Source organism: Aulonocara stuartgranti (genome assembly GCF_965226115.1).
Source record: "Aulonocara stuartgranti genome assembly, chromosome: 13".
In the NCBI taxonomy this organism is placed as follows: Eukaryota; Metazoa; Chordata; class Actinopteri; order Cichliformes; family Cichlidae; genus Aulonocara; species Aulonocara stuartgranti.
In genome coordinates this window covers 15,069,357-15,082,861 of record NC_138949.1, presented here as the reverse complement: position 1 = coordinate 15,082,861, position 13,505 = coordinate 15,069,357, and the positions used below count along the sequence as shown (strand labels likewise).

Sequence of the window (13,505 nt, the reverse complement as noted above, 5' to 3'; positions counted from 1 at the left end):
TTACATGCAAAAATGACTCCTTAAAGTTGCTGTAATGTGCATTGTCAGTATCAAATCGTGTGACTTGACCACACCTATGAATGTTTAATTCTCTTCTCCGCTGTTCCCAAGAGTAGCCTGTGTATCTGTGTTTGTGTGGTTATCATCAATCTGCTCCTGTCCTGTCTGGATTTGTATTAGCAAAAATGAATGAGAGGCAAATGTCTGAACCTTACTACAGATTAGAATTCTTTTCTTACATTACAACGTAATAAAATGTATTCAGCAATTAGAAATAAGAAATCATATTCAGCATCAGGCAAACTGTTATTTATAATGTTGATAATTTCATAATAGATGCATCTGAATTCGCTTAAGTAGAATCAGCAGTGTTGAAGGTTATTATTATCAATCAATCAATCAATCAATCAATCAAAATTTATTTATATAGCACATATTAAAACAACAGTGTTGACCATAGTGCTTCACAGTCAATAAAAACATGAGACAGTTAAAACAAACAATAAAAGAGGACAACAAACAATAGGTAACAACGCAACAAGCTAAAACAGCCAACTACACAGAATCAAAAGCCAAAGTAAAAAAATAAGTTTTAAGACGTAATTTAAAAGACTGGATAGACTCGGCAGTGCGAATATGAACGGGGAGGTTATTCCAGAGTCTGGGTGCCACGGATGCAAAGGCCCGGTCGCCTCTCGACTTCATTCGAGTCCTAGGTTGTGCTAGGAGCCTGTGGTTGGACGATCTAAGTGCTCTGTTGGGATTGTATGAATGGAGTAAATCAGAAAGATAACTGGGCGCTAAATTATTCAAAATATTAAAAGTGAACAAAGGAATTTTAAAATCTATACGATATTTAACAGGGAGCCAATGTAATTTGGCTAAAATTGGAGTTATGTGTTCATGAATTCTCGTACCTGTTAAAAGACGCGCAGCTGCATTTTGAATTAACTGGAGCCGGCAAAGAGAGGAGTGTTGGAGGCCCGAGTAGAGGGAGTTACAGTAGTCCAATCTGGCTGTAATAAATGCGTGGATAAGCTTTTCAAGGTCCTTTAAAGGAAGGAACGGCTTTCTTTGGAAATCTGACGCAACTGGTAAAAGCTGTTTTTTACCACAGTGGACACCTGTTTCTCGAGTTTAAAAGAGCCATCCAGGAACACTCCGAGGTTTCTTACAGTGGACGAAAGATGGCTAGCGAGAGGGCCTAGGGCATCAGCTAACTGGTCTAGTGGAGTGTGACTACCAAAGACTATGATTTCGGTCTTATTCTCGTTCAATGTAAGAAAATGATGTGATAACCAAATTTTAACTTCATGCAAACAGTTGAACAGAGGTTGCAAAGAAGCAGTCTCATTGGATTTCAAAGGTAAATAAATCTGGATATCATCGGCATAACAGTGAAAGGAGATGTTGTATTTACTAAAAAATTATCCCAAGGGCAACATGTACAAAGAGAAAAGAGCAGGACCGAGCACGGACCCTTGAGGCACACCACAATAAATAGGGGCAGAAGCCGAGGAGTGTTGCCCAATAGCAACAGAGAACGACCTCTCTGAGAGATAGGATTTAAACCAAGATAAAACCGTACCTTTGAGACCAACAACATGTTCCTACTTAGTCTAGTCTTAAGTAATTCTGACCCAGGCTTTGTTTCATTGCTGGTTTTAAGTACTCCTTAGAAGTTGTCAGTCTCCAAACCTGATGTACACGTTCAGGTTGTCCATCTTTGAACCACACTTTAAGCTCCTTTGAAGGTTGAGATGTTTCATCTGTTCATATACAGTGACTGGCCATTTTATTAGGTACAACTGTGACTGGCCGAAAACTGAAAATGTAAAAGTTTGTTGGTTCTAGTTGAACTTGTTGTGTTTTTGGATTGCATATTAAACATTTCTCCAATAAAGTGGATGGTAGTGTATTTTTATGAGCAATCATGTAAATGTTGGTGGTATTGTCACCATGTGTATATAATAATAATAAAATAAAAAAATAAAAAAAGCAAAACTCTGATTTTGTTTCTCTCTCTACCTTTGTGCAGGTACTTTTCAGAGGCGGCTACTCAGGAGATGCTGGATGAGTGGAGACCACTCCTTTGTCCCTTTGATGTCACCATGCAACGAGCAATCAGCTACTTTGAGCTCTTTCTACCAACAACTCTGCCTCCAGATCTGCATCACAGGGGCTTCAAGTATGAAACCTCTTTTATTCTCTTACATGTACACTGCTATTCAAAGTTTGATGCGACATCAAAGAGAAAGTAATCAAAAATGAGCTATGATATTTAGCAGTATGTCTACACAGGCCTACACAGTCATGTGTTCCAGTGGCAGATTGTGTTACGTAATTCAATTTATTAAAAAACGTCACCAGTTACGCTGGCAGTCCTTGTGTTGATAAGGAAAGATTTGCACTCTTCTTTCAACTTTAGCTGCTTGACTTTATGAAGAATCAGCCTTTGTATGTGAGGGGAGGAAAAAAGCTTTTCTTCTGAATAAAGAAGAGATGAATGGAAAGACAGAGTCAGCCTTCTGCAAAAGTAGAGGGTCCCGATACAGATGTCATGACTGCCACTCAGAACTGGCAGGCATAATGGAATAAGTGACTGTGATATGCAAGGGGCGTTTCCCATAGTGAGACATAGAAACAAGTGCTATAAAAGAGAACAGAGGCACAGTTTTTTTTCTATCCTAACCAACTGCAGTGAGACATATCGACTCTTTTTTAATACTCTGTATTTTTAATGCTTGTTTAAAAAGGATTTTTTTTTCAGTTCATTACTATATTAGCCATGTCCTGTCCTTGCACATTATTTTTATTATTATTATAATAAATGATAAATCTCATTGAGATTTAGAACTTTTTTTTAAGCAGATGTGTACAAAAACAAAAATTAATACGATAAAAGCGCACATTATAGATGCAAATGAAGAAAAACATGTTAAAGAGTAGTTTCAGTTAGGCAAACCTTTAAAATGTTTCAGTGAAATCAGAATCCAGTTTAATTAAAGAAGTGTAAAGATTTTTCACCAGCAGTAACCATTACTGACTATTATCCTGACTTTTAATTAACAATGTTTAAGAGTGCTGAGGAGATGCCATCTGTTCGTCTAAAGCGTGCTGCACTTCTACCAGGGCAATAAAATATCCTTGAACATACTATTAAATTAATGTTTTAATTTATATTAGGAAAATTTATCATTCATGCACAGCATAAGTTTGGGCAGCCTGAAGCAAGATAATAACGCTAATGAGCTTTACTAAAGCTTTAGCTTTAGCAAAGAAGTAAAACTTTGTTTTTGCATACACCAGCTATAACACCATCAAGATGTCAACCTTCTGTTTCATGGGTACTGAGTAGCTTTTACTGCATTATTGCCCCTTATACACAGCATTAAACGCTGTTTGGTTCGGCAGTATTCTTTAGTGCCCTTTTACTTGTAAAGCCTTGTTTTGTCTTAATTAAAACAGTGGACTCCTTTAAATGAAGAAATGTTGGTTAACATAAACTATGTAAGTCAAAAGAAGACCTGGAAAACTGAGGATTAAATTGCTCATTTGCTAATCAGAGAGACAAAGTAGGACTGCAAATAGATCAGCAGAAAGTGACTGTAATATTGTAACTAGTGGTGGGAGTGATCTCCTGAGGTTTGTGTGACAGCCACAGATAAAAGGATGATGATCCACATGTTTAATTTGGCAAAGATTTTACACCAGACGCCCTTCCTGGTGCAATCCTCATCATTTATCCGGGCTTGGGAGCACTAGGAGTACTCCAGCACTAGGAGTACACAGATTTGTGGTGCTGGGTTTCATAAAAGGAAAAACGGAGTCCACTTAAGTTAGCTCCCTCTGAATTCAGATGTCAGTTGGTCAAGAGCTGAAAAACTGTCTGATACAACAGGGACAATGATCTAAAGAAGGCCTAAAAATCCACCAGGAACTCTTGTCAGAGCCACATATTAAAGCTTTTGGCCTTCACAGCCTCTTGACTTAAAAATATTTGAAACGGTGGGGTAGATCTCAAACTTGCTGTGTGCTTAAACTCTGACATCTTCAAAGAGGAGCAGTTACTAAGTGCAAACTCATGGGTGCTTCTAACTGCTACAATAATATTTTCGAACCAGTGGATTGAGAAATGGTTAATTCATTCTGTCTTTGCCATGGGGAGTTATGTTACTTTTGCTGTTTCCAACATTTGTGAATTGACATAAATGTATATTTTTAAACCTGTAATCAAATTTAATTTGAACAGCTGTGCAGTAGATTGACTGACCCAAACATGGAAATGAGTTTTAAATTATTAATGCTCACCAAATTACAAAGCTCTTTGTAGGACAGTTATAAATAATTCAAGATTATAGAGTTAGAAGATAAAACACTACCCTACATTGTTTTCTGCTTATAGTAAGGGATTCACATCATGTTTAACCAGTGCTCCTCTCCCTCTGCCTGAAGCATACTTTCATTGGTCGGTTAAATGTCACACGTGTGTTATGAACTTGAAAGATTTATTTCCTGATTTTGCTTTTCTGACAGGTTGTGGTTCGACGAGTTGGTCAGCTTATGGGTATCTGTGCAAAATCTTCCGAGCTGGGAAGTTGTAAGTGGATGAATGTATAATTTTTTTTTTCCATATGTACAACATTTTTTTTTTTTTTTTTAACCTTTCTTATTTAACATGTCGTCATACGTCTTTGCAGCATCTGGTTAATCTCTTTGCCCGCTTGGCCAATGACAACATTGGCTACATTGACTGGGACCCTTATATTCCTAAGGTTTGTTGCTCCTTCCCACTGCACATTACACAACTTAGCACTTGCTTGTTTTTGAGGATTTTGGCACATGCTCCTATGTTCTCTGGGTTTGTATGTCAGGTCTATTGCTGGTTATCAAGCAAACAAACTATCAGGTTTCTTTGTTGAGCTTGCTTTCCTTCTTGCATCATGTTTGCGTATTTCCCCGAAGTGATACCAGTATCTGTCACAGATAAACATTCAAAGAACTTGTCAATATCCAGGTAAACACACAAACAATATCCCTGCTAATTTTGTTTGTCACATTGCAGATTTTCACAAGAATTTTGAGGAGCTTGAATCTTCCTGTTGGGACCAGTCAGATGATTGTACCACGATACGTCACCAATGCCTACGACATCAGCCATGTGGTGCTTTGGGTGTCAGCCCTCCTGGTTAGTTTGTAGACCATAAATCATATTATGTTACAATATACCATATAATTTACTGCATTTACTGTACAGTTTGCAATTAGGCATATGCGATATTCTCAGTGATATTCACTGTACCAATTTCAGGGAGGACCCAGCAAGCAAGCTCAAGCTCAGCTCAGTGGCCTTTTCAACAGTATTACATCCTTCTTTCACCCGTCAAATCATGGCCGGTGGTTGGTGAGTCATTTCTTCGTACTTTTGGATGACTGGAACTAAACAAACCATAAATGTAGACTAGCTCATTATATCAACGGCTCAAACTAGCTTGTAAATGGAGAATATAAAAATATATAATATATTTTATATATATATATAAATAAACTACTGCTACAGTTAAAAACCTTTTAGTAATGAAATATTAAGAGTTGTGCTCTCAAATTGAGAAACTCTCCTTCGTTAGAACTTAGTTCAGCTTAGTTTAGTATAAATAGCAACAAAAAATAACCCCACAACATTTTGCTCGGCTCAGATTGGTACATGCAAATACACGACACCATGTTTTTATAACTGAAACCTTGTTACTACAAACTACCTGGTGGCACACATGGACCACTAAATACAGAAATCTGTCCCAGTAAACGACCTAAGCTTGCAGAACTTTTGTGTTTACATTCTGCCACACACTAACTTAAATTACTAGTTCAATTCAGAGTCTGCAAACTCCATACTTTTTGTATTATTTTACCATTGATGGTAATGCAGGATAAGAAAAAATCCACGTTTTCAATACAGACAGTCTGAAAGTGTGTTGAACTGTTGATGGTTAAAAACAAATTAAGACATTCTTTAACTTCTTGTCTTAATAAGTGAGTTAAAGCTGTTGTATAACATCTATCATACTAAATCAAAAGAAATCTTGAGTCATGTTGTTTTGATTTCCTTCACTGAGTGTGATTACATCACTCATCCAGCTTGGTCCAACTATAATTCCAGCGTCAAATTAACAGGGACAGGGGGAATAGTTGCATATCTTTTTCCAGGAACCCCCCTGAATCTTTTTATGGATTATGTCAGACTCTAGTTCAGAAATAACAGCAGGACACGTGAATGAGATAGCTGTGATACTATTAAAGGTCACTGGCACCCGGGTCACATGCCTTTCTGTTTTGAGGATCCTGTCTTTAATCACGGCAGGTAGCAACATGTCCTGGTACACAAACCTTTGTTTTGTTTAGGGCATGAGTATGTATATTTAAGGGTGCTGATTGCATAGATGTGAGATGTTGTTTTATTACACGTAAACACTGTTTTGCAATCAACTAAAAAAAGAGTAGCAGCGTGAATCAGCTGACGATCTGGTGGGATGGGAGACCGAGAGTTGAAAAGTTTGACAATCACATGACTGTACTTTGTTGTTGTTGTTGTTTTTGTGAAATTTCACTTATACTCTTCTGATTTTTATGGACCTGAGCTCATGTACAAACATATAAAAGTGTTTTAGTATTATATTGTATATAACATATAAGATGGAAAAATCATAATGGCAGCATTGCTGTGAGCCAAAAAGCTATCATGATCAATAAATCCTCAGCTGGTATGTTCATGATGTCATCTTCTAACAGCACCTTCTACCTTTCAATTTGTCCAGAGTACATGGAAGCCCCCCAGTGTCATCTCTTTGTCATGCATCTATCTTTCTCCCCCTCTGTTTGCATGCGCAGATGAAGCTCATGAAACTGCTCCAACGTCTCCCAGCCAGCGTGGTTCGGCGGCTTCACCGAGAGCGCTATAAAAAGCCCACATGGCTTACACCAATACCAGACAGTCACAAGCTGACAGAGGAGGATATCACAGACTTTGTGGAGAGTATGATGCAGCCAGTTCTGCTGGCCATGTTTAGCAAGACGGGCAGTCTCGATGCAGCCCAGGCCCTGCAGAACTTAGCGTTAATGAGGCCCGAGTTGGTCATCCCCCCTGTGCTAGAGAAGTAAGTTTGTACTGAAGTAGAGAATCCAAAACGAAAATTTGGCCCTGATTGTGCTTCAGAGTAATCTATTAAAAAAAATAGACTACATTTTGTGATGAAAACAAAAGACTGATTGTTCCCTCGCTTTGCCACAGAACATACCCTGCTTTAGAGACTCTAACAGAGCCCCACCAGCTGACTGCTACTCTGAGCTGCATGATTGGTGTGGCACGGAGCCTAGTGTCAGGTGGGCAGCGCTTTCCTGAGGGGCCCACTCACATGCTACCCCTGCTCATGAGGGCTCTGCCTGGCGTCGACCCAAATGACTTCAGCAAGTGCATGGTGGGCACCACTGATGTTCATCTCTGTTATTGCTGAACTTCCTAAAACTGACACAAACTTCATTCGTGTTCCTACAGATCACATTCCAGTTTATTGCTACGTTTGTGACTCTTGTGCCTTTGGTGGACTGTTCGTCTGCCCTGCATGAACGAACAGACTTGACAGAGGTGAATTTCTGTTTTGTTTTTTTTCTCCATCTTTCTGCATTTAAATCAAAAGTGTTACATCATCCTTACGTATGACTTCTGTTCCTTTTTTTTGGCACCTTTAAGGTGGAGAGAGAGTTGTGCTCAGCCTCAGCTGAATTCGAAGACTTTGTGCTTCAGTTCATGGACCGGTATGTGCAACATTAATACAAAACTGTCTACATTAAAGGAGAGAAACTGTTCAGCAGCAGTACAATTCTCCATTGTTGGGTCATAGTTCCCATTCGGTATTCTTGTAGTCAAAATTTAGTTTCATATCATGGCAGAGGAAGTTAAAATGAGTGTGGTAACAAATTAGAAAAATTATTTTCCTCTTTTCTTAACAAATAACTAGATATACTTACTCTTTATAACTGATTTATCTATATACACCAGGAGTATTTTCTATATTCAGTATCTATTTAAACATTTTTCTTTTTTCTCATTTTCCCCTGCATAGATGCTTTGCCCTGATAGACAGCAGCACTCTGGAACAGACCCGAGAGGAAACAGAAACTGAGAAAATGACTCATCTGGAGAGCCTGGTAGAGCTCGGACTGTCTTCAACCTTTAGCACCATCCTCACACAGTGCTCCCTGGACATCTTCAAGGTTAAGACTCAGTCTCGTCTTTTCATGCTGTTACTTGTACATAAACATTACTATAGAAAAGTCTAATATTGAACAAAATGCTTTCTAAATAATGACGTGAGTGTGAGATGTCTGAGAGCATGTTTTGGGTCATTGTCAAGTTGGATAATGGATTTTGGGGCATTGTTTGGTGAATAAGAATTCAGTCATTTATAGTGAATTGAGGTTTGCGTTTACCTCAACTGCAAGAAGGTAACAAGTATTTGTTTTAAAAGCATATTTATATTTGATTTAAAACTATGATTGATCAAATTTCTGGAAGAAAGATGCCCCTATATCTCCTATTAAAGTTGATGCATTATACTCAGCCCATCCTATAATTATTTCAAATTAAATACCTTCTCTGATTTGAGTTCAGAGGCATCCTTTGTTTGTTTTGTTTTTCTTAGTTTTTAATTGAGCTTTTATTGTGAAGCATTTACAAGCTTACCACGTACAACAACATCTGGATGGGAAGGATGACATAGTGACGAGGATCTGAATGAATGAATTAAGCAGCCTTATTTTGTCAGTTTGGCCCACTTAAATGTACCTGGCATGTTATTTGGAAATATCTAAGTATATAACAAAATATAGCAATGCAAGTTTGTCTTGCTTTAAACCAACACATTTTTATCCAGGGGCTTCTTTTTATGCTCCTTAGAAGGTAAGCTGAGGGCCAGCTGTCATATGTTATAGTTAACTACACCCTAGACATCATCTGAGAGGTGGCTGATATCTGACTTATTAACTGATTCTTGCTATTAAACAATGACAGTGACTGATGTTAGTGGGCAATAGCAAATCTTTGAAGCTTTGCTCAGGGCTGAATCTTCAAAGACGGTTTAATTATGGCTTTAAGTTTCGTTACTTTCATTTTCCTCAAAGGTGAGGGGAAGAAAAAAAATCATCATTCAGCTAATGGAGGCATTGTTGTTTAGAACATTGATATCTGCCCCAGAAATTCACTATTGGTGCATCTCTGCTTCTAATTGACTGTTTTGGTATCTTTTATTATTAATGAAAATATGTTACGTGTTTTTACAGTATTTATACATATGAACACATTTGTCACTTTGTTTTAATAGGTGGCTCTAGAAAAGGTGTTCAACTTTGCAACCACGAACATCTTTGAGACTCGTGTAGCCGGCAGAATGGTTGCTGACATGTGTAGAGCTGCAGCTAAGGTAAATATCATTCACTCAAACTCCTCGTGGAGCTCCTTAATTTATGTTTCATTTTCATTCTGCTTCTGTTTTCAGTGTCACCCTGCAGAGTCACTCAAGGTGTTTGTACCACACTGCTGCAATGCAATAAATCAAATTGCTGTCAGTAAGTAATGCTCACACAGGAATAGCCATATGTAGTTGATATTTCCAAATACCTGAATCTGGTTTTCCCTCCCTGAATTGATATTATTTACCTGATGCACCCCCCCTTTTTTTTTTTTTTTTTTTTTTTTTTGAACAGATGAGGAAGTGTTGAATGAAGAGGAGCTTGACAAGGAATTTCTGTGGAATCTCCAGCTGCTCTCTGAGGTGAATTGACTTCTTTATAATTCCAGTTAACTTATCTGTTTGCCAATTCCTTACTTAAATAATTCTTTGCCTTAACATTTATTTTACCTTCTTGCTGTTTGCACCTGCAGGTGTCTCGTGTGGATGGCGATAAGATCCTGCCCTATCGCTCTGAGCTGGTTCAGATTTTGCAGTTGACACTCCACCTCAAGTGTAAACAGGGCTACACTCTGGCTTGCAACCTGCTGCACCACATTCTTCGCTCAACAGCCCTCATCTACCCCACAGAGTACTGCAGTGTGCCAGGAGGTTTCCATCAACCAACTGGTGACTACCTACCCATTAAGGTACAAATACCAAATATGCTTTATATATAATACACATTAGTCTTTTTGTCAAGTGCATTTACTGTCAGAAACTGGCTTCAAAGACTACTACTATACTCAACCATTGAGTCAAGGTCAAAATCAGGCACTAGCAATTAGAGACATTTGTCCTTTAACCAGATAAGTCTTAGTGAAGCAATGACCTGGTTTGATTAATTGTCTACTACTTTGTTTAGTCCTTTGATCCTATTAAGTCTCTTCCTCTGTAGAGGCAGGGGTAGTAGATCGTTTGGCTGGATTAGTGTCTTGGACCATAGAGGAAATAAAATGACTCTTATGTGGTTACCAAGTTAAGAGCAGTTGTCAAGTGAAATGTGCTGTGTGCATCTGTTTTAACCAGTAATAAAGAAATCACATACTGATGTCAGCTTTTCTGTTTATCCACTAAACACACAATTAGGGATATCAGTTTTTGGGTCAGTCAGTCTTCTAAAGAATGATTAGATGTTGTTTTTTTTTTTTTGTTTTTTTTAACTATTAGTAGTGAACATCCAAGAAATAAAAGAAGATTTAATGTATGTAAATTAAAGTTTTTTTTTCTTGAAAAATTAATTTTTTTTGTCTTTAGACCAAAGTTGCATTTGCAAATAGCACCTTAAGTTGTTGTAGCTACACATGGCCCAAACCAGAATAGAAAATATGAAATTCCTGTGATTTATCTTTCTTAATATAATGATGGTAGTGTATGTATATATGTCTCTATGTACCTTATGTCCTCCTTTACAGGTGTACCAATCTCACATGACCATCATCACATATAGAGCAAATATTAAATTCGATATTTTGACTTTTTCATGTTCATCATTCCCCCGCTGATGCATGTTAACCTTACGTAACTTAAATGTCATCAATATTTGTATCTGCAGCAGAATTTTCTTGATAAAGCACCGCAGGGCCATAGGGTGGGTTTTTGTTAGATTAAATAATAACTTGTTTGATGTTAATGTTGTGCAGGACTGGGGTCGACCTGGGGACTTGTGGAATTTGGAAATCCAGTGGCATGTACCCAGTGTTGAGGAGATCTCGTTAGCGTTTTATTTACTGGACCTTATTCTTCAGCCTGAACTTCAGCGCCTTAAGAGATTTGCAGAAGGCGAACAGGACATGAGCAGGTAAGGAACTGCTCTGCTGCCAGAGGTCACTAGCTGTAAACTGCATTTTTTTTTTTTTTGTTTATTTTGGTGGATTCTGTTTGTGATAGATTTGTGTTTGTTAATTTGTACTTTCAGAGATGATGTCCTACAGAGCCTCACCATTGTTCAGCACTGTCTCCTAGGAGCCGGGGGTCTGATGCCTCCACTGAAAGGAGAGCCTATCCCTGAGCTGTAATTGCTTTGATATGATCAAGAAAACCAGATAAACACATCAGTGATAGTCAATAAAATACAGGGGATACAGGGATCAGAGAAATCCTCACTTTATCTGCTTAATTTTAAATGTTAAACAGTTCTGTTTTTTTGTTTTTGTTTTTTTTCTCCCAGGGTTCATAGCATGGTGAATCTAGATGAGACCACCCTCTATACAGGAATGGAGTATGGTGTGTTAATCTCTTCTTAAGACCTATCGGAAGAAGTTTTTTTCTTCTCACATTAGATATAAATTAAAGGGTTTGTTGAAATATAAACTTACACTGTATTATTATCTCGACCCACAGATAAGTCCAGAGAGAACTACAGAGATGCTATCTGTAGTGTGATGAAACAGCTGCTACGTACGTTTTCACCCACTTATACCCCCTCGTAGAGCTGGGCGATATGAGATTTTTTCATATCACGATATGTTTTTTTCATTTCAGGCGATAACGATATCTATCACGATATAAGCCAAATAACTATATTTGTAAGATTTAAATGTGCCGTTGCTCACAAGTAAAATGTGAAATAATCAGCAGCTTGTTTTTAAATATTTATTTCCCATAATAAGTTCAACAGGGTAGATGTACTTAAGGAACATGAGACTTTTTCAGATAAATAAAGGCAAATATTGCAAACTACACAAAAGGCAGCCGCTAAAGCGTTTAAGTTTCAAAATAGAACAAACGAAACAGACTAAATTGTCAATTCCACTTAGAAACAAAATATAAATTCTAAAAATAAATCTTAGTTTGTTTTACAGAAGAACAGACAAAACTGACTAACTTTTGTCAATATCAAATAAACTGAGAACTAAAAGGAAATTCTCAATCTCTCCTTGTTGTATAGCTTAGCTTTTCAAACAGTTTTAACAGTTACTTTAGTCTGACAAAAGCCGAATGACGAATTAGCGCTTCCAGTCAGAGACTGAGGCTACGTCCACACGTACACGGGTATTTTTGAAAACTGAGATTTTCCGTTTTCGTTTTAAAAAATAATCCCGTCCACACATAAAGGCAGAAATGAAGGAAAACGCTGCTATGAACATGCCAAAGCAGCAGGTGGCGCTAGATTCCTAACCGTGCAGAAATGTTGGCCAATCAGAAGTCTAGAAGCCTCGGTGGGAAAAAGTAAACAAAGCTGCGGCATAGAAGCAGAACCGAGTCGTATGTGTGGAGGGACAGTAACTGTGTGTATATGTAAGCATTTAAACACTGCAGAGTAGAATTAACAGTAACAGTATTGTAGAAATTCATTTCACCGAAACAATAACGTGGCGCACAGTGTGACGCATGCACCAGTTTATTGTATTTCCAGACTTGCTTTCAGCACAATTTACAGTGCACGCTACTCTGTTTTTTGTCAGACTTGAAATAGCCGAAATACCTTCACACTACGGAACTTCTTTGGCTCTTCCGTTCGACAATCTCTCCGGCATTGGAACCGTCATCTGTTTTCTCTTCGGTCACGCTCGGTTGATTTTTCTAGTCGGCACACTCATTTCCTCCATTATGCGCTGGCTCCATTACCCGCTGGCTGCTTCCCAAACAAACACACGTGCGGCTTGGCACTTGTGCTGTACGTAACAAGTCACGCGACGTGACGCTGCGGCTGTGATTGGTTCGGCTCTGCGCTACTTAATTTAGATTGGCTGACCTTTTTTTTTTTTTTTTTTTTCTTTTAAGAGGACAAGAGCGGCGAGGTCTATCGCGATAGCTTAATTTCTCTATCGAGTAAAAGTTATATCGCGATACATATCGTTATCGTTCTATCGCCCAGCTCTACCCCCTCGTAGGCTTGTGATCCCTCTTTATTCTACAGCGACATCCATAACTTCACTGTTCCACCATCTGACTTCTGTTTTGTCTTCCTGCAGAATATATCCTGGAGCACTCAGAGGATGACACAAAGTCTCTTTTCTCCATCATCAAGGTGGGCAGCCAGTAAAGTAACAGCCAAAA

General features: G+C 38.2%; 1 protein-coding gene across 1 annotated transcript in view; it reads left to right on the top strand.

Moving 5' to 3' along the window:
• Nucleotides 1-13,505, top strand: part of psme4a (proteasome activator subunit 4a) — a 29,021-nt gene that overhangs the window by 6,046 nt on the left and 9,470 nt on the right. Inside the window, exons 5-23 of the mRNA XM_082557692.1 lie at nucleotides 2,039-2,188; nucleotides 4,537-4,600; nucleotides 4,701-4,775; nucleotides 5,066-5,188; nucleotides 5,312-5,404; nucleotides 6,889-7,154; nucleotides 7,289-7,475; nucleotides 7,553-7,642; nucleotides 7,748-7,812; nucleotides 8,121-8,271; nucleotides 9,378-9,476; nucleotides 9,552-9,621; nucleotides 9,760-9,827; nucleotides 9,938-10,153; nucleotides 11,147-11,304; nucleotides 11,422-11,517; nucleotides 11,674-11,729; nucleotides 11,847-11,903; nucleotides 13,421-13,476. Of these exons, the coding sequence (XP_082413818.1) occupies nucleotides 2,039-2,188; nucleotides 4,537-4,600; nucleotides 4,701-4,775; nucleotides 5,066-5,188; nucleotides 5,312-5,404; nucleotides 6,889-7,154; nucleotides 7,289-7,475; nucleotides 7,553-7,642; nucleotides 7,748-7,812; nucleotides 8,121-8,271; nucleotides 9,378-9,476; nucleotides 9,552-9,621; nucleotides 9,760-9,827; nucleotides 9,938-10,153; nucleotides 11,147-11,304; nucleotides 11,422-11,517; nucleotides 11,674-11,729; nucleotides 11,847-11,903; nucleotides 13,421-13,476 (2,140 nt within the window). The remainder of the gene's footprint in view (nucleotides 1-2,038; nucleotides 2,189-4,536; nucleotides 4,601-4,700; nucleotides 4,776-5,065; nucleotides 5,189-5,311; nucleotides 5,405-6,888; nucleotides 7,155-7,288; nucleotides 7,476-7,552; nucleotides 7,643-7,747; nucleotides 7,813-8,120; nucleotides 8,272-9,377; nucleotides 9,477-9,551; nucleotides 9,622-9,759; nucleotides 9,828-9,937; nucleotides 10,154-11,146; nucleotides 11,305-11,421; nucleotides 11,518-11,673; nucleotides 11,730-11,846; nucleotides 11,904-13,420; nucleotides 13,477-13,505) is intronic.